This window comes from Oncorhynchus gorbuscha, linkage group LG01 (genome assembly GCF_021184085.1).
Source record: "Oncorhynchus gorbuscha isolate QuinsamMale2020 ecotype Even-year linkage group LG01, OgorEven_v1.0, whole genome shotgun sequence".
Taxonomy (NCBI): Eukaryota; Metazoa; Chordata; class Actinopteri; order Salmoniformes; family Salmonidae; genus Oncorhynchus; species Oncorhynchus gorbuscha.
Window position 1 is genome coordinate 87124015 of NC_060173.1, and position 20377 is coordinate 87144391.

The 20377-nt window shown below is 44.2% G+C and overlaps 1 protein-coding gene across 12 annotated transcripts in view; it reads left to right on the top strand.

Annotated features, from left to right (window-relative positions):
• Positions 1–19898, top strand: part of LOC124044901 (guanine nucleotide exchange factor DBS-like) — a 72039-nt gene extending 52141 nt beyond the window's left edge. For 5 of the 12 annotated variants that reach the window (XM_046364171.1, XM_046364164.1, XM_046364156.1 and 2 more), the window contains 27 exons: positions 4593–4742; positions 5089–5213; positions 6756–6870; positions 7389–7508; positions 7655–7846; positions 9022–9213; positions 9413–9569; positions 9783–9847; positions 9972–10045; positions 10236–10302; positions 10407–10522; positions 10645–10714; positions 10836–10928; positions 11262–11354; positions 13112–13237; positions 13417–13638; positions 13785–13877; positions 14005–14083; positions 14229–14301; positions 15307–15395; positions 15843–15929; positions 16057–16116; positions 16687–16761; positions 17538–17647; positions 17773–17885; positions 18334–18437; positions 18534–19898. In XM_046364171.1, coding sequence (XP_046220127.1) covers positions 4593–4742; positions 5089–5213; positions 6756–6870; positions 7389–7508; positions 7655–7846; positions 9022–9213; positions 9413–9569; positions 9783–9847; positions 9972–10045; positions 10236–10302; positions 10407–10522; positions 10645–10714; positions 10836–10928; positions 11262–11354; positions 13112–13237; positions 13417–13638; positions 13785–13877; positions 14005–14083; positions 14229–14301; positions 15307–15395; positions 15843–15929; positions 16057–16116; positions 16687–16761; positions 17538–17647; positions 17773–17885; positions 18334–18437; positions 18534–18613 — 2940 coding nt within the window. In that variant the 3' untranslated portion in view covers positions 18614–19898. Of the gene's footprint in view, positions 1–4592; positions 4743–5088; positions 5214–6755; positions 6871–7388; positions 7509–7654; positions 7847–9021; positions 9214–9412; positions 9570–9782; positions 9848–9971; positions 10046–10235; positions 10303–10406; positions 10523–10644; positions 10715–10835; positions 10929–11261; positions 11355–13111; positions 13238–13416; positions 13639–13784; positions 13878–14004; positions 14084–14228; positions 14302–15306; positions 15396–15842; positions 15930–16056; positions 16152–16686; positions 16762–17537; positions 17648–17772; positions 17886–18333; positions 18438–18533 lie in introns of those variants that run through there. The other 7 variants (XM_046364159.1, XM_046364158.1, XM_046364160.1 and 4 more) reach the window with 7 other exon arrangements.
• Positions 19899–20377: the final 479 nt, after the last annotated feature.

A 20377-nucleotide genomic window follows, 5' to 3' on the forward strand; every position in this document is an offset into this window, starting at 1 on the left:
CACTCACAAACCTTTACAGATACACAATCGAGAGCATCCTGTCGGGCTGTATCGCCGCCTGGTACGTCAACTGCTCCACCCGCCACTGCAAAGCTCTCCAGAGGGTGGTGTAGTCTGCACAACGCATCACCAGAGGCAGACTACCTGGCCTCCAGGACAGTTACAGCACCTGATGTCACAGGAAGGCCAAAAAGATAATAAAGAACAACAACCACCTGAGCCACTGCCTGTTCACCCCGCTACCATCCAGAAGGCGAGGTCAGTACAGGTGCATCAAAGCGGGGACCGAGAGACTGAAAAACAGATATCTCAACGCCATCAGACTGTTAAACAGCCATCACTAAGATAGTGGCTGCTGCCAACATACAGACTCAAATCTCTGGCCACTTTAATAAATGGATTTAATGAAGGTATCACTAGTCACTTTAAATAACGCCACTTTAATAATGTCTACATATCCTACATTTTTTTAAAGAAAATTTTATTTCACCTTTATTTAACCAGGTAGGCTAATTGAGAACAAGTTCTCATTTACAACTGCAACCTGGCCAAGATAAAGCACAGCAGTTCAACACATACAACAACATTACTCATCTCATATATAGTATATACTGTATTCTATACCATCTACTACATCTTGCCTATGCCGCACGGCCATCTCTCATCTATATATTTATATATACTTACTCTTATTCATCCCTTTATGTTTGTGTGATTTAAGGTGGTTATTGTGAACTTGTTAGATATTACAGCACTGTCGGAACTAGAAGCACAAGCATTTCACTACACTCGCATTAACAACTGCTAACCATGTGTATGTGACCAATAAAATGTGATTTGATTTGCAAAGAAGACCTAGTTAAGCTCCAGCTGGTCCAGAACAGAGTCGCACCTCTTCCTTTTCATTGTAATCAGAGGGCTTGTATTAATTATAAGCATGCCAGTCTCTCTTGGCTAAGAGTTGAGGAAGACTGACTGAGTCAGTCAGTTGAGGAAGACTGACTACACACACACACACACACACACACACACACACACACACACACACACACACACACACACACACACACACACACACACACACACACACACACACACACACACACACACACACACACACACACACACACACACACACACACACACACACACACACACACACACACTACATGTTTTTAAATGTAAATTGTAAAGTATTTTGTCTGTAATGTATGTTTCATTATGTGTCGGACCCCAGTAAGACTAGCTGTTGCCATTGACGTCGGCCAGCGCATGTGAGCGGAGATGAGTGGTTGTAAATCCCGCTCATCGTTAATGGAGAGGTGCAGCACACGGCTCTGGCCCTCCATGTCCTTTCCTACCACTCCGCTAAAAACCGCTCCGCTCACATGAAGAAAAAATTCCCTCTCCAAATTCGCTCCATTAATTAAAATCACAATTGAACCAACAACCATCTATTTTTGTGACTACCTGGATCTACCATTTTGTGTTTAAGTATTGAAACCAAACCATATGGATTAGAATTTTTATTTGAATATACATGAAAAGGTGAATGTAAGAAGTGAGCGTCATTTCAAATAGGCGACATGTCATATTAAACAGCATATTAATAGGTCAGGAGCCAGACAGGGAGCCTAAAATAATTATTTAGGCTAAATTGTTTCAATTATTTCAAGGCCTACAGATAAATAAATTGTGCATTTGCAAGTGCGACACAATAGGCTGGTAGGGACATAATGCGCTCAGCATTTAAACATTTAGTTGTATTAAACAATTCTCTAAATGCGCATATATGCTGTGACCTACTTAGAATTAAATACAAATTCAAACAAAAAATCCAAACGGAAAGCTCCTTGAACATGGGAAAATGCCAGGCCTATTGGGCCAAAATCAATTATGGCTTATTGTATGGATAGTATAACAAAAATGAGCAAAACGTTTAAGAGATCAGATTTTTTGTTTAGAAATACTTTGCTACTATGACACAGTTATCTACCCACCTCATTCCTTTCTTTTAGCATGTGCACATAGTATGTAGACTGTCATCAAATCACATTTATTTATATAGACCTTCTTACATCAGCTGATATCTCAAAGTGCTGTATAGAAACCCAGCCTAAAACTGCAAACAGCAAGCAATGCAGGTGTAGAAGCACAGTGGCTAGGAAAAACTCCCTAGAAAGGCCAAAACCTAGGAATAAACCTAGAGAGGAACCAGGCCACGAGGGGTGGCCAGTCCTTTTCTGGCTGTGCCGGGTAGAGATTATCCCAGAACATGGCCAAGATGTTAAAATGTTCATAAATGACCAGCATGGTCAAAAAATAATAATCACAGTAGTTGTTGAGGGTGCAGCAAGTCATCACCTCAGGAGTAAATGTCAGTTAGATTTTCATAGCCGATCATTAAGAGTATCTCTACCGCTCCTGCTGTCTCTAGAGAGTTGAAAACAGCAGGTCTGGGACAGGTAGCACGTCCGGTGAACAGGTCAGGGTTCCATAGCCGCAGGCAGAACAGTTGAAACTGGAGCAGCAGCACGGCCAGTCATCATGCCAGGTAGTCCTGAGGCATGGTCCTAGGGCTCAGGTCCTCCGAGAGAGAGAAAGAAAGAGAGAAAGAGAGAATTAGAGAGAGCATACTTAAATTCACACAGGACACCGGATAAGACAGAAGTACTCCAGATATAACAAACTAACCCTAGCCCCCCGACACATAAACTACTGCAGCATAAATACTGGAGGCTGAGACAGGAGGGGTCAGGAGACACTGTGGTCCCATCCGATGATACCCCCGGACAGGGCCAAACAGTAAGGATATAACTCCACCCACTTTGCCAAAGCACAGCCCCCACACCACTAGAGGGATATCTTCAACCACCAACTTACCATCCTGAGACAAGGCTGAGTACATCCCTCAAAGATCTCCGCCACAGCACAACCCAAGGGGGGGGGGGTGCCAACCCAGAAAGGAAGATCACGTCAGTGACTCAACCCACTCAAGTGACGCACCCCTCCTAGGGATGGCATGGAAGAGCACCAGTAAGTCAGTGACTCAGCCCCTGTAATAGGGTTAGAGGCAGAGAATCCCAACGGAGAGAGGGGAACCGTCCAGGCAGAGACAGCAAGGGCGGTCCGTTGCTCCAGAGCCTTTCCGTTCACCTTCACACTCCTGGGCCAGACTACACTCAATCGTATGACCCACTGAAGAGATGAGTCTTCACTAAAGACTTAAAGGTTTAGACCGAGTCTGCGTCTCTCACATTGGTTGGCAGACCATTCCATAAAAATGGAGCTCTATAGGAGAAAGCCCTGCCTCCCGCTGTTTGCTTAGAAATTCTAGGGACAATTAGGAGGCCTGCATCTTGTGACCGTAGCGTATGTGTAGGTATGCACGGCAGGACCAAATCAGAGAGATAGGTAGGAGCAAGCCCATGTAATGCTTTGTAGGTTAGCAGTAAAACCTTGAAATCAGCCCTTGCCTTAACAGGAAGCCAGTGTAGGGAGGCTAGCACTGGAGTAATATGATCAAATTTTGGGGTTCTAGTCAGGATTCTAGCAGACGTATTTAGCATTAACGGAAGTTTATTTAGTGCTTTATCCGGGTAGCCGGAAAGTAAAGCATTGCAGTAGTCTAACCTAGAAGTAACAAAAGCATGGATGAATTTTTCTGCAACATTTTCTGACAGAAAGTTTCTGATTTTTGCAATGTTACGTAGATGGAAAAAAGCTGTCCTTGAAACAGTCTTGATATGTTCGTCAAAAGAGAGATCAGGGTCCAAAGTAACGCCGAGGTCCTTGACAGTTTTATTTGAGATGACTGTACAACCATCCAGATTAATTGTCAGATTCAACAAGATTCAACAGAAGATCTCTTTGTTTCTTGGGTCCTAAAACAAGCATCTCTGTTTTGTCCGTTTAAAAGTAGAAAGTTTGCAGCCATCCACTTCCTTATGTCTGAAACACAGGCTTTTAGCGAGTGCAATTTTGGGGCTTCACCATGTTTCATTGAAATGTATAGCTGTGTGTCGTCCGCATAGCAGTGAAAGTTAACATTATGTTTTCGAATGACATCAAAAAATAGTCATGGTTTTTTTGGGACAAGTGACTTTTCAGATTCCACAATGATTCTTTAGTTGTGGACACTACATCACCACACTCCCTATCTTGCTCTTGGTCCTCATCTTTGTAAGTCACCTTGATTTAGCAACTGGGTATTTAATCAGTTTCATGATGAAAATATTTAGTGAACTCCATGACAGTAGCTATAGCAGCACACAAATAGACTACAAATGCATGCTGGGGCGGGCATGCCCTGAGCTCGTGAAGTGTGAGCGCTACTCAAGTGAAATTGGAGCTCGAGGAGAAGGCCAAAGCTCCCCTCTCCGTTCCAGCTCCGCTCACATACTCTGGCGTCCACTAATGGGGATCCTAATAAATTAAACACACAGAGGTAACCATCCAGCAAACACACAGTGAATACACAGCATAAACACCATAACCATGGCCCAGTTTCCTAGTGTTGGACTAATATCCTTTTTCTCAGTCAAGCTATGCATGTTACTTTCTAACAATGTACTATATTCATCTGTGTGAAGGCCATTGAGGGCTTTGCTCTGATGGTAAAGAGAACAGCTCAGATCCTGCAGTCGTTTGGGACAGAGCTAGCAGAGACCGAACTACCCAATGACATCCAGGCTACCAGCAACCTATTGGGGACACACATCAACAAGAAGAGCAAGATGAAGGTACAGAGCAGGCACGAACACACACACACGCACACGCACGTACACGCACGTGCACACACGTGCACACACACGCACACGCACGCACGCACACACACATGCGCGTGCACATGCACACGCACGCACATGCACACACACACACATACACGCACACGCACGCACACACACACACATGCACATGCACGCATACACACACACACGCACACACACACACCTCCAGAAAGATGAATACACAAAATAACATGATTTGTTAAATCTAAGTAAATCATTGTCTTGTCCCACACCACTGATATCAGAGTGCTGGTGTTGGCGTGTGTATTTGATTCCCCTGATGTGTTTGTGTCTCCAGGAGGATCTGCTGGTGGCTTTAGGACAGGGCAGCAGACTGTTGGAGAGTATTAATGAGCCAGTGGTCAGAGACCCAGACCACAACATGAACCAGGACGAACTAGAGAACCTGGCCACCGTACAGAGGTTAGAACACACACTGGGAACCTTGAACATAAGGGTTAGAAGACACACTGGGAACCTTGAACATAAGGGTTAGAAGACACACTGGCAAACTTGAACATAAGGGTTAGAAGACACACTGGGAAACTTGAACATAAGGGTTAGAACACACACTGGGAACCTTGAACATAAGGGTTAGAACACACACTGGGAACCTTGAACATAAGGGTTAGAACACACACTGGGAACCTTGAACATAAGGGTTAGAAGACACACTGGGAAACTTGAACATAAGGGTTAGAACACACACTGGGAAACTTGAACATAAGGGTTAGAAGACACACTGGGAAACTTGAACATAAGGGTTAGAACACACACTGGGAACCTTGAACATAAGGGTTAGAAGACACACTGGGAACCTTGAACATAAGGGTTAGAAGACACACTGGGAAACTTGAACATAAGGGTTAGAACACACACTGGGAAACTTGAACATAAGGGTTAGAAGACACACTGGGAAACTTGAACATACGGGTTAGAACACACACTGGGAACCTTGAACATAAGGGTTAGAAGACACACTGGGAACCTTGAACATAAGGGTTAGAAGACACACTGGGAAACTTGAACATAAGGGTTAGAAGACACACTGGGAAACTTGAACATAAGGGTTAGAAGACACACTGGGAACCTAGAACATAAGGGTTAGAACACACACTGGGAACCTAGAACACTGGGGTTAGAATACACACTGGGAACCTTGAACATAAGGGTTAGAAGACACACTGGAAACCTAGAACACTGGGGTTAGAATACACACTGGGAACCTAGAACACTGGGGTTAGAATACACACTGGGAACCTAGAACACTGGGGTTAGAATACACACTGGGAACCTAGAACACTGGGGTTAGAATACACACTGGGAACCTAGAACAATGGGGTTCATAGATGCACAGGAAATATAGAACACTGGGGTTAGAATACACACTGGGAACCTAGAACAATGGGGTTCATAGATGCACAGGAAATATAGAACACTGGGGTTAGAATACACACTGGGAACCTAGAACAATGGGGTTCATAGATGCACAGGAAATATAGAACACTGGAGGACTTGATGAATGCAAGAGGTGAGAACACATAACAGCTTTTGCTCCTCACCATGATAAGGACTGGCAGTGCTTGGTCCTCTGAGGTCAGAAGGAATATTTTGGAGAACACTGGTGACAGAGAAGACAAAACAGACTGGCATCTTTCACATTCAACTCAGTAGAGTGAGCAAAACACACAGAGGAATAGCAGAAAATGTCTCATGTCTCCTCTTTTCTAATCTTCTCTCCCTCTTTATCTCAATCTTTCCATTTCCATTCAACCCATCTCTCTCTTTCACCCCCTCTGCTCCATCTCTCCCTCTCTCTCGCTCTCTTACCCTTTCACCATCTTTCCCTCCCCATCTCTCTCCTCCCCTCTCCTCTATCCATCTTCTCTCCTCTCCCTCCACCCAACTCCTCTTCCTCCACCCCCTCTCCTCTCCCTCTATCCCTCTCCCCCTCTCCTCAATCAGACTGCTTTCCCAGTTGAATGAGACAGAACGGGCTTTTGATGAGTTCTGGGGGAGACATAAGACCAAGCTGGAGCAATGTCTGCTACTCCGTCACTTTGAACACAACTACAGAGAGGTGAGTGGGACATCACATGACTCCACACACCTGACTTCTGTACACCATAGGTAACATACACTAGTTACAGTACCTGAGAGCAATACGCCAGAGAGCAACTTACAAACCTTACAAACCTCACCTTACAAACTAAGTAGATCTCTGAAGCAATTACACCCCTGATCCTGGTACACCTATGGGGCATTGACACGGCCACCTGTGTGTGTGTGTGTGTGTGTGTGTGTGTGTGTGTGTGTGTGTGTGTGTGTGTGTGTGTGTGTGTGTGTGTGTGTGTGTGTGTGTGTGTGTGTGTGTGTGTGTGTGTGTGTGTGTGTGTGTGTGTGTGTGTGTGTGTGTGTGTGTGTGTGTGTGTGTGTGTGTGTGTGTGTGTGTCACACCTGATCTTTGTACACCATGTCTGTGTGTGCATGTACAACCAGATCTGAGTATACGTTGTGTGTATGTCATACCAACTGTCATTACATTGGTCTGTATGTGTCCAACCTGTGTGTGTTCTAACTGCTGTCCTACTGTTCCAGGTAAGGTGTCTGCTGGACCAGGTGGCACAGAGATTGACAGCTTTCTCGGAGGTGGGGATAAGCCCCGCCCACGCTGATCACATCTTCCGCGAGCTGAGCAGCCACGAGGAGAGAGTCTGTGTAAGTAAACAAACACACTGACAGACATGTATTATCCAGAGTACGTATAGAAATCAATAATGTTGCATCTCTTTTATCTTTCCATCTCTCTCTCTCCCTCGTACCCCATTCTCTTCCTTTCTCTCTCTCCCCCTTTCCCTCTGTAGGAGGTACTGGACCGAGCCCAGGCTCTGGCCCGTGAGGGTGACGAGTTGATTCAGAACACCCACTATGCTGAGGACTCCATCCAGCCCAAATGCATTGAGCTCCGAGCCGTGAACGAGGAACTGAGCACTTACCTGAGAGCAAAGAAAGACCACTTACTCAGAGCTATAGAGCTGCACCACAGCCTGGAGAGGGTGAGAGGGACATAAACACACACACATACAACTACCGTTCAAATTTCCTTGTTTTTGAAAGATGTTTTATTTTTTTTAAACATTAAAATAACATCAAATTGATCAGAAATACAGTGTAGACATTGTTAATGTTGTAAATTACTATTGTAGCTGGAAACGGCTGATTTTTTGTGGAATATCTACATAGGCGTACTGGGGCCCATTATCAGCAACCATCACTCCTGTGTTCCAATGGCACGTTGTGTTAGCTAATCCAAGTTTATCATTTTAAAATGCAAATAAAACCCTTTTGCAATTATGTTAGCACAGCTGAAAACTGTTGTCCTGATTAAAGAAGCAATAAAACTGGCCTTCTTTAGACTAGTTGAGCATCTGGAGCATCAGCATTTATGGGTTTGATTGCAGGCTCCGTCACTTGTGAGGCGTCTGTTTCTCAAACTAGACACTCTAATGTACTTGTCCCTTTGCTCAGTTGTGCACCGGGGCCTCCCAATCCTCTTTCAATTCTGGTTAGGGCCAGTTTGCGCTGTTCTGTGAAGGGAGTAGTACACAGCGTTGTACGAGATCTTCAGTTTCTTGGCAATTCCTTGCGTGGAATTGCCTTCATTTCTCAGAACAAGTAAAGACTGACGAGTTTCATTAGAAAATGGTTTGTTTCTAGCCATTTTGAGCCTATAATCGATCCCACAAATGCAGATACTCCAGATGCTCAACTAGTTTAAAGAAGGCCAGTTTTATTGTGTCTTTAATCAGAACAGTTTTCAGCTGTACTAACATGATTGCAAAAAGGGTTTTATAATGATCAATTAGCCTTCTACAATGATAAACTTGGATTAGCTAACACAACGTGCCATTCGAACACATGGTTGCTGATAATGGGCCTCTGTACGCCTATGTAGATATTCCATTAAAAATCAGCCGTTTCCAGCTGCGACTCACATTAACGATGTCTACACTGTGTTTCTGATCAATGTTCTGTTATTTTAATGGACAGAAAATTTGCTATTCTTTCAAAAACAAGGAAATGTCTAAGTGACCCCAAACTTTTGAACGGTAGTGTAGATATATACACACATACACACAAAGTCAAAAAAAGTCAATCAAATGCATGTAGAAACACACACACACACACCATAAACCCCTAAAAACACACACTTAACCCCCCTCTCTCCCAGGCTGCTAAGTGGTGTGATGATGGCATCTACCTGCTGGCCTCTCAGCCCGTGGACAAGTGTCAGTCACATGACGGGGCGGAGTCAGCGCTGCAGGAGATTGAGCGTTACCTGGATACAGCAGGACAGAACAAACTGACTGATCCTAGTGCCATCTGCAGGGACTACGAAACAGTGCTCAACCTGGAGTTTAGAGTAAGGGGATCCAATTTTATGACTCGGACATGCACTCAGACCTGGATTCATGTCATTAAAATGTCATCATAATGTGATCAATTAAATGTAAAGAAGAGATGACACAGCAAACAAACAGCTATCAAAAACTTAGGGTTCCAGGGTGTAATTCTGCTCCCTGCTCCTCTTCCTCTTCTCCTTCTCTCCTCTCCTCCCTCAGGACCAAGTGGAGAAGGTGTTCCAGAAGCAGGTCTCCATGCAGGAGATGTTTGAGAAGAGGAGGGTCAGTCTGAAGAAGCTGGCAGCCAAACACACCAGGCCAGTCCAGCCTGTGGCCCCAAGGCCTGAAGCCATCAAGTCTCCACTGTCCTCACCAGGTGAGTCCTTATAAACACCTGTCCTGAAGTACTCTACCAGTCATTATGTACCATTATGTCCTTGTATACATATCATCAGCACCCTGTCATCACACATACAGTCCTGTCATAGGGTTCATGTTCTTTTAACTAGATCGGTCAATGTATATTTAGATATGTGTATCGTTAATATCCCACCTCAGCCACTCCACTCTCTCATTCTCTCCCCCATAGCAAAGAGAGTGCTGGAGAAGAGCTGCTCAGAGGGAGACACTGTGAACAGGGTCAGCTGTAGAAAAGTAAGTGTAGGTCCCTCTTGTGTTTTACTGTGGGGTAGAAATGATCATACCTGCAGTATGCATGTCAAATAAGACACTAGCTCCAGTAGTTTCAGTAGACACTCATCCTGTGGTGTGTTCTCAGGTGGAGGGCCAGCTACAGAGCAACAGAAGTGCCTCTATGTCAGAGGAGGACGAGAACCTGGCCATCCTCAGAAAGTAAGTTTGGTCCGTGTTTTGTCCGTTGTTATATCTGACTGCTGTGTGTATATCTGTGAGTCTGTGGTGTTTCTCTGACTTCTGTGTGTAGCGTTTCACCCATAGAGATTAATAACGATTATCCTCTGGTGTCTGTATCATGTAAGCCTGAACTGTCTACATTATGTCTGACTGTGCTCTCTCTATGGAGACATGTAATGAATGAGCTGCTGGAGACAGAGAGGGCATACGTGGAGGAACTGCTCTGTGTGCTACAGGTGTGTATCTCTATCCCTCTCCCCTCGACCATCTGAAACCTCTTCGTCCTCCTCTCACACATGCGTATCTGTCTTAACTGTGTTCATCCTATTGGGTGTTTCAGGGCTATGCCTCAGAGATGGACAACCCAGCCATGGCCAGTCTCATGCCCATCCCTCTGCAAAACAAGAAAGATGTGCTGTTTGGCAACATGCCAGAGATCTACCACTTCCACAAGAGGTAAATGAGCACCCCCTAGCGGTTATTAATGGTGCTTACACAGTGATAGGACTACCCAGGTATTGTACTGACTAATTGATCATCTCTTTCTCTCTGCATCACTCTTCTTTATGATCCTCCAGGACCTTTCTGAGGGAGTTGGAAGAGTACGAAGACTGCCCGGAACTTGTGGGTCGGTGTTTTCTGGAGAGGGTGAGTGTTTGGAGATTGAACTGGAATATGTTGTGTCTAAATCACTACTCTGATTGTAGTGAAGTGTTTGTGATGCAGGGGTATTACTCTCTTTTCTTTATTCTCTCTCTCTATCTCATAGATGACAGACCTGCAGATCTATGAGAAGTATTGTCAGAATAAACCTCGCTCTGAGAGCTTGTGGAGACAGTGCTCTGACTGCTCCTTCTTCCAGGTACACACCATATACACCCCCCCCCCCTAAGGTACACACCATATACACACCTCCCCTAAGGTACACACCATATACACACCTCCCCTAAGGTACACACCATATACACACCTCCCTAAGGTACACACCATATACACCCCCCTAAGGTACACACCATATACACCCCCCTAAGGTACACACCATATACACCCCCCCTAAGGTACACACCATATACACACCTCCCCTAAAGTACACACCATATACACACCTCCCCTAAAGTACACACACCCAACAGCTTCAGGCTTAAGTGGTTGTTATCCCCTACTGATGTATTCTCCCTGTTCTGGTCTGGAACAGGAGTGTCAGAAGAAGCTGGAACATAAACTGGGCTTGGACTCATATCTCCTGAAACCGGTCCAGAGGATCACCAAATACCAGCTCCTGTTGAAGGTAGGACCAGTATATACATTGGCTCATGATTCACAAGAGCATTCTAGTCCACTCCTTTATTTTCATAATGTGTCATTGCTGATCAACATACAGTGCCTTGCGAAAGTATTCGGCCCCCTTGAACTTTGCGACCTTTTGCCACATTTCAGGCTTCAAACATAAAGATATAAAACTGTATTTTTTTGTGAAGAATCAACAACAAGTGGGACACAATCATGAAGTGGAACGACGTTAATTGGATATTTCAAACTTTTTTAACAAATCAAAAACTGAAAAATTGGGCGTGCAAAATTATTCAGCCCCTTTACTTTCAGTGCAGCAAACTCTCTCCAGAAGTTCAGTGAGGATCTCTGAATGATCCAATGTTGACCTAAATGACTAATGATGATAAATACAATCCACCTGTGTGTAATCAAGTCTCCATATAAATGCACCTGCACTGTGATAGTCACAGAGGTCCGTTATAAGCGCAGAGAGCATCATGAAGAACAAGGAACATGCCAGGCAGGTCCGAGATACTGCTGTGAAGAAGTTTAAAGCCGGATTTGGATACAAAAAGATTTCCCAAGCTTTAAACATCCCAAGGAGCACTGTGCAAGTGATAATATTGAAATGGAAGGAGTATCAGACCACTGCAAATCTACCAAGACCTGGCCGTCCCTCTAAACTTTCAGCTCATACAAGGAGAAGACTGATCAGAGATGCAGCCAAGAGGCCCATGATCACTCTGGATGAACTGCAGAGATCTACAGCTGAGGTGGGAGGCTCTGTCCATAGGACAACAATCAGTCATATATTGCACAAATCTGGCCTTTATGGAAGAGTGGCAAGAAGAAAGCCATTTCTTAAAGATATCCATAAAAAGTGTTGTTTAAAGTTTGCCACAAGACACCTGGGAGACGCACCAAACATGTGGAAGAAGGTGCTCTGGTCAGATGAAACCAAAATTGAACTTTTTGGCAACAATGCAAAACGTTATGTTTGGCGTAAAAGCAACACAGCCCATCACCCTGAACACACCATCCCAACTGTCAAACATGGTGGTGGCAGCATCATGGTTTGGGCCTGCTTTTCTTCAGCAGGGACAGGGAAGATGGTTAAAATTGATGGGAAGATGGATGGAGCCAAATACAGGACCATTCTGGAAGAAGACCTGATGGAGTCTGCAAAAGACCTGAGACTGGGATGGAGATTTGTCTTCCAACAAGACAATGATCCAAAACATAAAGCAAAATCTACAATGGAATGGTTCAAAAAATAAACATATCCAGGTGTTAGAATGGCCAAGTCAAAGTCCAGACCTGAATCCAATCGAGAATCTGTGGAAAGAACTGAAAACTGCTGTTCACAAATGCTCTCCATTCAACCTCACTGAGCTCGAGCTGTTTTGCAAAATGGAATGGGGAAAAAATGTCAGTCTCTCGATGTGCAAAACTGATAGAGACATACCCCAAGCGACTTACCCCACAGCTGTAATCGCAGCAAAAGGTGGCGCTACAAAGTATTAACTTAAGGGGGCTGAATAATTTTGCACGCCCAATTTTTCAGTTTTTGATTTGTTAAAAAAGTTTGAAATATCCAATAAATGTCGTTCCACTTCATGATTGTGTCCCACTTGTTGTTGATTTTTCACAAAAAAATACAGTTTTATATCTTTATGTTTGAAGCCTGAAATGTGGCAAAAGTTTGCAAAGTGCAAGGGGGCCGAATACTTTCGCAAGGCACTGTAACTCAATATGTGCATGTGTGTGTTGTAGGAGCTGCTGAAGTACAGTAAGGGCTGTGAGGGGTCAGAAGACCTGCAGGAGGCGCTCACCTCCATCCTGGGCATCCTGAAGGCCGTCAACGACTCCATGCACCTCATCGCTATCACTGGATACGATGTGAGTTCATCATCGATCAACTTCACATTCTCTGAAATATATTGCATATTCCTTTCATGGCATCAACATCACATTATTTTAGAGATTGTGTCAACATGTCAAGATTACATAAGGCTGCAGCACCATAGCTTCTGATGAGTCATGAACTTTCTCCTGACCTGTGACCCTTCTTCTGATAGGGTAACATGGGCGACCTGGGACGGCTGCTGATGCAGGGGTCATTCAGTGTGTGGACAGAACACAAGAAAGGTCATGCCAAGGTCAAGGACCTGGCCCGCTTTAAGCCCATGCAGAGACACCTGTTCCTGCATGAGAAGGCCCTGCTCTTCTGTAAGAGACGGGAGGAGAACGGGGAGGGCTACGAGAAAGCCCCCTCCTACAGCTTCAAACAGTCCCTCAACGTGAGTCTGTCTGTCTGTCCATATGTCTGCCTGCCTGCCCGTGTGTCTGTCCGTCTGTAGTAGGTCTAACAGTGTTTGATATTACAAGTGAGTTCAAATTGAGCTTTTAGAAGGTAACAGCTTCCAAAATGTATGCCCTCTATCAGATGAGTGCTGTGGGCATCACTGAGAACGCCAAAGGTGACAACAAGAAGTTTGAGGTCTGGTGCAACTCACGGGAGGAGGTGTACATCGTTCAGGTGAGTGGTTTTTCCCAAACAACAGCTACAGACTACATGTCTAAAGTTTATTTTACAATGATACAGAAATCATATCAGACTCTATTTAGATAACACAAAACTGAGCGGTTTCACCATTGTATTTCAGGCCCCAACGTCTGAGGTAAAAACAACGTGGGTGAAGGAGATCCGGAAGGTTCTGACAACGCAGCTGGAAGCCTACAGAGGTAGGCAGGGTCTCTGTCTGTGGCAGATGTCAAATAGTATTAGTTGTATTTCTAATACTTTGAGTGTATTGTCATTACATTGAGTATTACATTCACTGATCATGATGTCGTGGGACTGTAGTTGATCTCCCTGCGTGTCTTCCAGAAGCCAGTCAACAGAGGCCGTCAGACGGACTGTTCCAGTTCCCCTCTTGTGCTGGAGCACCTGTCAGCCTCAGGTCAGTCATCTGACCCTATTAGAGAGTCAGAGCCTCTCATTCACAAATGAGAAGTAATCAAAGACCCCCCCTTGAATGTTATGCACGGTATATTACATGGCATAATGGGGTCTGTTTAGGGGGATGTAAGAGAAGGTTCAGGCAGAAATGTATCATGTAGAACAGATATGATTGTCTGTCTGATAGAATATGTAATTGTGTCCGCTCAATTCATTCTGTTTCTATCGGCAATGTTCAGAAACCTGAATACAACATGTTGTCTTACCAAAGTCAAATCTAATTTGTATTTGTCACATGCGCCAAATAAAACGAGTGTAGACCTTACTGTGAAATGCTTACTAACAATCCCTTAAGAAAAGATTGTGAATAAAGTGAAATTTAAAACATTATACATACATACATATATATATATTTTTTTCATAATGTATATATGTATATATACAGTTGAAGTTGGAAGTTTACATACACCTTAGCCAAATACATTTAAACTCTGTTTTTCATCATTCCTGACATTTAATCCTTGTAAACATTCCCTGTTTTAGGTCAGTTAGCATCACCACTTTATTTTAAGAATGTGAAATGTCAGAATAATAGACAGTGAATTCTTACTAGGATTAAATGTCAGGAATTGTACAAATTTGGCTAAAGTATGTAAACTTCCGACTTCAAGTGTGTGTGTGTGTGTGTGTGTGTGTGTGTGTGTGTGTGTGTGTGTGTGTGTGTGTGTGTGTGTGTGTGTGTGTGTGTGTGTGTGTGTGTGTGTGTGTGTGTGTGTGTGTGTGTGTGTGTATATATAACATTTTTGTATGTAATGAACAGTAACACAAGAAAATTACATAACAATAACGAGGCTATATACAGGGGGTACCGGTACCGAGGCAATGTGCGGGGGTACAGGTTAGTCGAGGTAATTTGTAAAGTGATTATAAACAGAAAGTAGCAGCAGTGTAAATGTGTTGCAGTGTGAGTTTCTGACAGACCTGTTTCATCCTCCTGTCTCCTCAGTCCACTTAGAAGAGGGGAGAGGAGCATGAAGGAGAAGGGAGAACCCAGCAGCCCTGACGCTAACTCCTGCTCCTTCCCAAAGACCAAAGGTGAACAGAGAGTGAGAGAGGGGAGGAGGATACTGCCTTATAACATGAAGAACGCTCAGACACCACCACCATTTAACTGGGTCCAATGCTAAATTCAAAGCTATTTTTTACTCTCAACAGTATTTAATAGTTATCACTTTCCTAAAGCGTTTCTTGTTTCACCTAAACAACACTGAACTATACTATGTTCTGACTTTTACTCTTAACTAAATGTTGCTTCTCTCTCTGTGATGAGATGACTAATCTTTCTCCTCTCTTCTCTCCATTTGCCGATGTCACTTCTCTTTCTATTTCTCATGTCTTTCTCTCATCACTGCACTTTCCTTCTCTCCATCCCTTCCTTCTTTTATGCCTCCCACACCTCTCCCTGTCGCTCTCCTCTCCCTCATGCCACTCGCCTCTCCCTCCTTCCTTCTCTCCCCTGTTCCGCTCCTTCTCCTGGCCCAGAAGAAGCAGCGACTAGTCCTACCTCAGACAGAGCAGCTGTGGCTAAAAAGCGTTTTACCTTGCAGGGCTTCAGCAACTTCAACAAAGGTAACAGCCCTAGCTGGTCACCAGGGGTTGCCATAGGAATCATATACATTGTTACTATATGTCAGCACTGTAGCCTACTACTACTACTACTACTACAGTATAAAACATGGCATGCTTCCTTCCACAGACCTCTCGCCTCCTGACAATAAAAGCTTAACTTTACCCAGGATTCCCTTCTCTCCATCAGGTACCTGAAAATGTAGCTAAAGTGACCATAGAGAGGTAATTTAGTCCCATAGCTTAAGTCAGTGTTTCCCAACTCCAGTCCTCGGGTACCCCTACAGTACGGATTTTTATCGTAGACCCAGAGCACAGCTGATTCAACTTGTCAACTAATCATCAAGCCCTTGATGAGTTGAATGAGGTGTGTTTGTCCGGGGCTGCAACGAGCACCGTTGGGGGTACTTGAGGACCAGAGTTGGGAAACGCTTGCTAAAGTGACGACCAATTAGAGTTGTACTGTAGCTGATAGTGAATAGACCACTTCAGGGACCCTGTATGTGTCTTTCACCCCTGTAATCTGTCTGAGTAGCTGTAGGATGACAATGTTCGTACAGAAAACAACATGCAGTTAGAACATACAGTTTGTGGTGCTCCTTTCAATGTCCTCTGCTCTCTTCATTCTTTGTCTGGGCTTACTTTAACTTCCACTTCAAGATATGTTACTACTAATATTTGTCTTATTTGAGGGTTTTGCTTCTCCTCTTCACTCTCTTCCTCTTCTTCTCCTTTATTCCTGTCTTCCTGTGATGGCTAGGATGTCCCACAAGCCCTGACCATAAAACCAAACGTCATGAGATAAAGAGTGATCCTACTCCGTTCGGCTTTAAAGGTACGTCTTCCCATAATGACCCTAGACACTGTATCTGTGGTCGACCACGGTCGCTGCATTCGATTATTTCATCCGTGGTTGGTCAGGGTGTATTGATTTACAGACAGCGGAGAAATGTGGTTCCTCACGGAATGTATAATACACTGTGTTGACTGACAGGCAACCGGAGTCACAGTTACCGTGGTCGGTCATTCATTGTGGTTGAGCACGTTTGCCTGCGGTCAATCTCTTTGACCATGTTTCAATAGGGTCGTAATGTATCTTTCTCTCAGACCCAGGCCCTCACGCTCACCTCCACCTGGGCGTCAGGTGGTTCAGCACCTCGAGTCTCTTACAGGCCAAGAGGAGAGGTACCGTACAGCACTCAACTGGACTGGACTGGTTTAGACTGGATTAAGATGTGTGATCACAAAATGGCTGCCGAATTTCACTGAGAGATTTTCCCCTCTCACTCCCTGCACACTGTGTTCCCTTGCCTGAGTGTGTGGATACACATGACCACCTAAATGCTTATGTTGATATATTTATCAAAAAAACTTCACGCTCCTTATTTCTGAGTAGTGTTGTGGTTCTGAATGGTCCACACGATTACTGTAGTTTCACTCCATTCGACTTGGTCCTGTTCCTTCTGATTGCGGTCCACCCTGTCACTGACCGTGTCTGGTCTAACAGAGGTTGCTGAAATGCCTACTCTCAATGTCTCCCGGTCCCCCTCCGTGTGTGTTTTAGGCTACACAAGACACCAAATTCTTATGTACCCTTTCTCCCTCCTCTAGGATGGACCAAGGGCTCTCTCTCATTGGACGCCAATGAGGAGAATGATGGCTACTCTAGCCCCGAAGAGCCCCTGAACTCAGACCCTGAGGACGAGGAGGGAAAGAAACTAGTGAGTGTGCGGGTGTGAGGATACTTATCCACTCCAAGCTGGGATGTGGCTCCATGTAGAAACTGTTTTTTAAAATGGTTTACAATCATACATACAATCTAACACCATATATTGACTGTGCACAGTGTGCAGGGAAGTACACAGTGGTGTCTGACTATGAGAAGATGGAAGGCCAGGACCTGTCAGTCAAGAGTGGTGAAACGGTGCAGCTGATCAAGGAGGGAGATGATGGACAGTGGTGAGAATATTACCTTGACACCCTTACACTTGATTGGTTTCACACTTTAACAGTCAGAACCTATTCCAACACAGTCATATTCTATAGGGAAAACCATAGTGCAGGTCTCTCCAACCCTGTTCTTGGAGATCTACCCTCCCCTAGGTTTTTGCTCCCAACGCCAGCTAATTATTAGAATCAGGTGTGCTAAGTTGGTCAGAGTGAAAACCTACAAGACTTTAGCTCTCCAGGAACAAGGTTGGAGAGACCTGCCATAGTAAAACGTAACACAACATTTAGAAACAGGAAACAAAAATAAGCTATTCTTATCAGACATTTTTGGGTAACCCATCCCTGTTGCAGTCCCTTTTTTCTGTGCCTTATGAATATGACGCACTATTCAAATCTGAGTGTTGAGTTGGGGCGAGGTGGTGGTCAAGGGGTTGTGTGTGTTTCTGTGTTGGTGCAGGTTTGTGAAGAACTTGAAGACCAAGCAGGAGGGCTGGGTGGCTGCAGCCAACATTCTCACCCTGATTGGAGAGTCCAAGTCCTGCCAGTCTCTCACCAGCTCCGGTAAAACCCCCTCTCCATGTAGAATTGTGTGTGTGTCTCTCCTTAACCATCTCCTCTAACCTCTGGTCTCCCTGTGTATGTCTGTGTGTATTCCAGAGGGCAGTGGCTCAGGGAACCTCAGCACTTCATCCAGCTGCTGTGAGACTTACACCAGCTTCTCTGACATCAAGCCCTGAACCCTCCACCCTTCACGCCACCCCAGACCCTTTCTCTCCAGATCCCAACCCAACAGCACTAGCTGGTGGCTCCCCCAGCAAGACAGCACTTTCTCCCCCCACCTTAACACAACTTCACCCACCTTACCCAGAGGCAAGCCCTTCTATTAGGATACTGGTCAGAAACTTCAAGAAGATGCCAACAATAGACTTCATCAGATATCATTGACTAGAGAATGGGCTCCAGCGCCCTTGTGTAGTTGAAGAGATGTAGTGTAGGTGGGCAGCAGCTACCCATAGGCACTAATCTTAGGTCAGTTTGGCACTTTTGCATTTATCCTTCATAAAATTGTCAAGGTTAGGATTGGGGATTACTACAGTATTAGTAGCACTAACAGACAAAATGCTATGGACAAGATGGAACCTGACATAACCCATAGAAATATAATACCATTTTGTTATGAATTCTAATTCAAGGTTAACCTAATCAGGTGTCACTGATATAGCGAACCCATCTGGCATAGAACGGTGGATATGGATCTGGTTGAGCCCTCTTTGTTGTACTGTAAGCCTATAAGTAAGTTACTGTAAGTTACAATGCTGTTGGTCTGCATCATGGTCCCCTTGATTGTCTACAAATAGACAAGACTGTATTTTTTTTAAATATACAATTATTGTAAATAAGAAAGATTATGATTGAAAAGTATACCATGTGTAGCTTTTCAGATTGTTGCTCTAAGTTCTACCAGTCACCTCAACTGGTGGCCATATAAGTAACCAATATGACCTTTTGTAGGCCTGTGACTATCTTATTGCCTCTTGGAGAGTGAGGAGTTACTGTTTATTTGAAAACAGAGGGAAGGGAATGACTCTTGTTATGTACTTTGATAAAGATGTTATTCTTTGTCTGTCTATCTCTATAATGTAATCTCTCTCTCTCCCTCCTTCTTGTTCTCATAGCCTACCCTGTCCTGCAGCATTAGTTTTGTATATGGTTCAGACAGAGCAGTCACAGTATCACTGTTTCCTCTGTCCTCGTCAAATGACTTTATTATGAGATCCCCTTTCCATCCATTTCACATGACTTTAGTCATTGCAGGTGTCTTCTCCATGTGTACTGTGCACTTTCCTAGTTTTGTGAATAACTCGGTGTATAGTCATAACTTATTTATTGTAAAGCAATCATATTTTTTTATGTAGATATTGTTTATTAACTCACTTTTCTTTATGAAATCAGAAATTCTCTCAGTCAGCAGTTGTGAATCTGTTTTTTTATATTAAAGGACTTGTGGTACAGGTAATTCTCTCTCTCTCTCTGTGTGAATTTCCTGTATCGGGTTGGGTAGCCTAATAAAATCATATCTTGTATTGTTTGTAAATGTCATTTCAGACTTGCCTATGGGAGAAGCCTGCCTACAGTGGGGTGGCAGGTAGCCTAGTGGTTAGAGGGCCAGTAACCGAAAGGTTGCTAGATCAAATCCCCGAGCTGACAAGGTAAACATCTGTCGTTCTGCCCCTGAACAAGGCAGTTAACCCAGTGTTCCTAGGCCGTCATTGTAAATAAGAATTTGTTCTTAATTAAAAATTAAAAGCTCTCAGTTATTTGCTATAGTGCAGCTAGGCAGCAGATCCAACACAATTGCACTAGGGTCAGACAGGCTTCCTGTAAGACATGCAGAGCCATCTCTGAAAACATAAGAAGAAATGTGTTGTACTCCAAATTGTCCCATTATCCCAACTGTTACACCAAGAAGATCTCTGTGTAACAGTCAATTTGAGGCATTT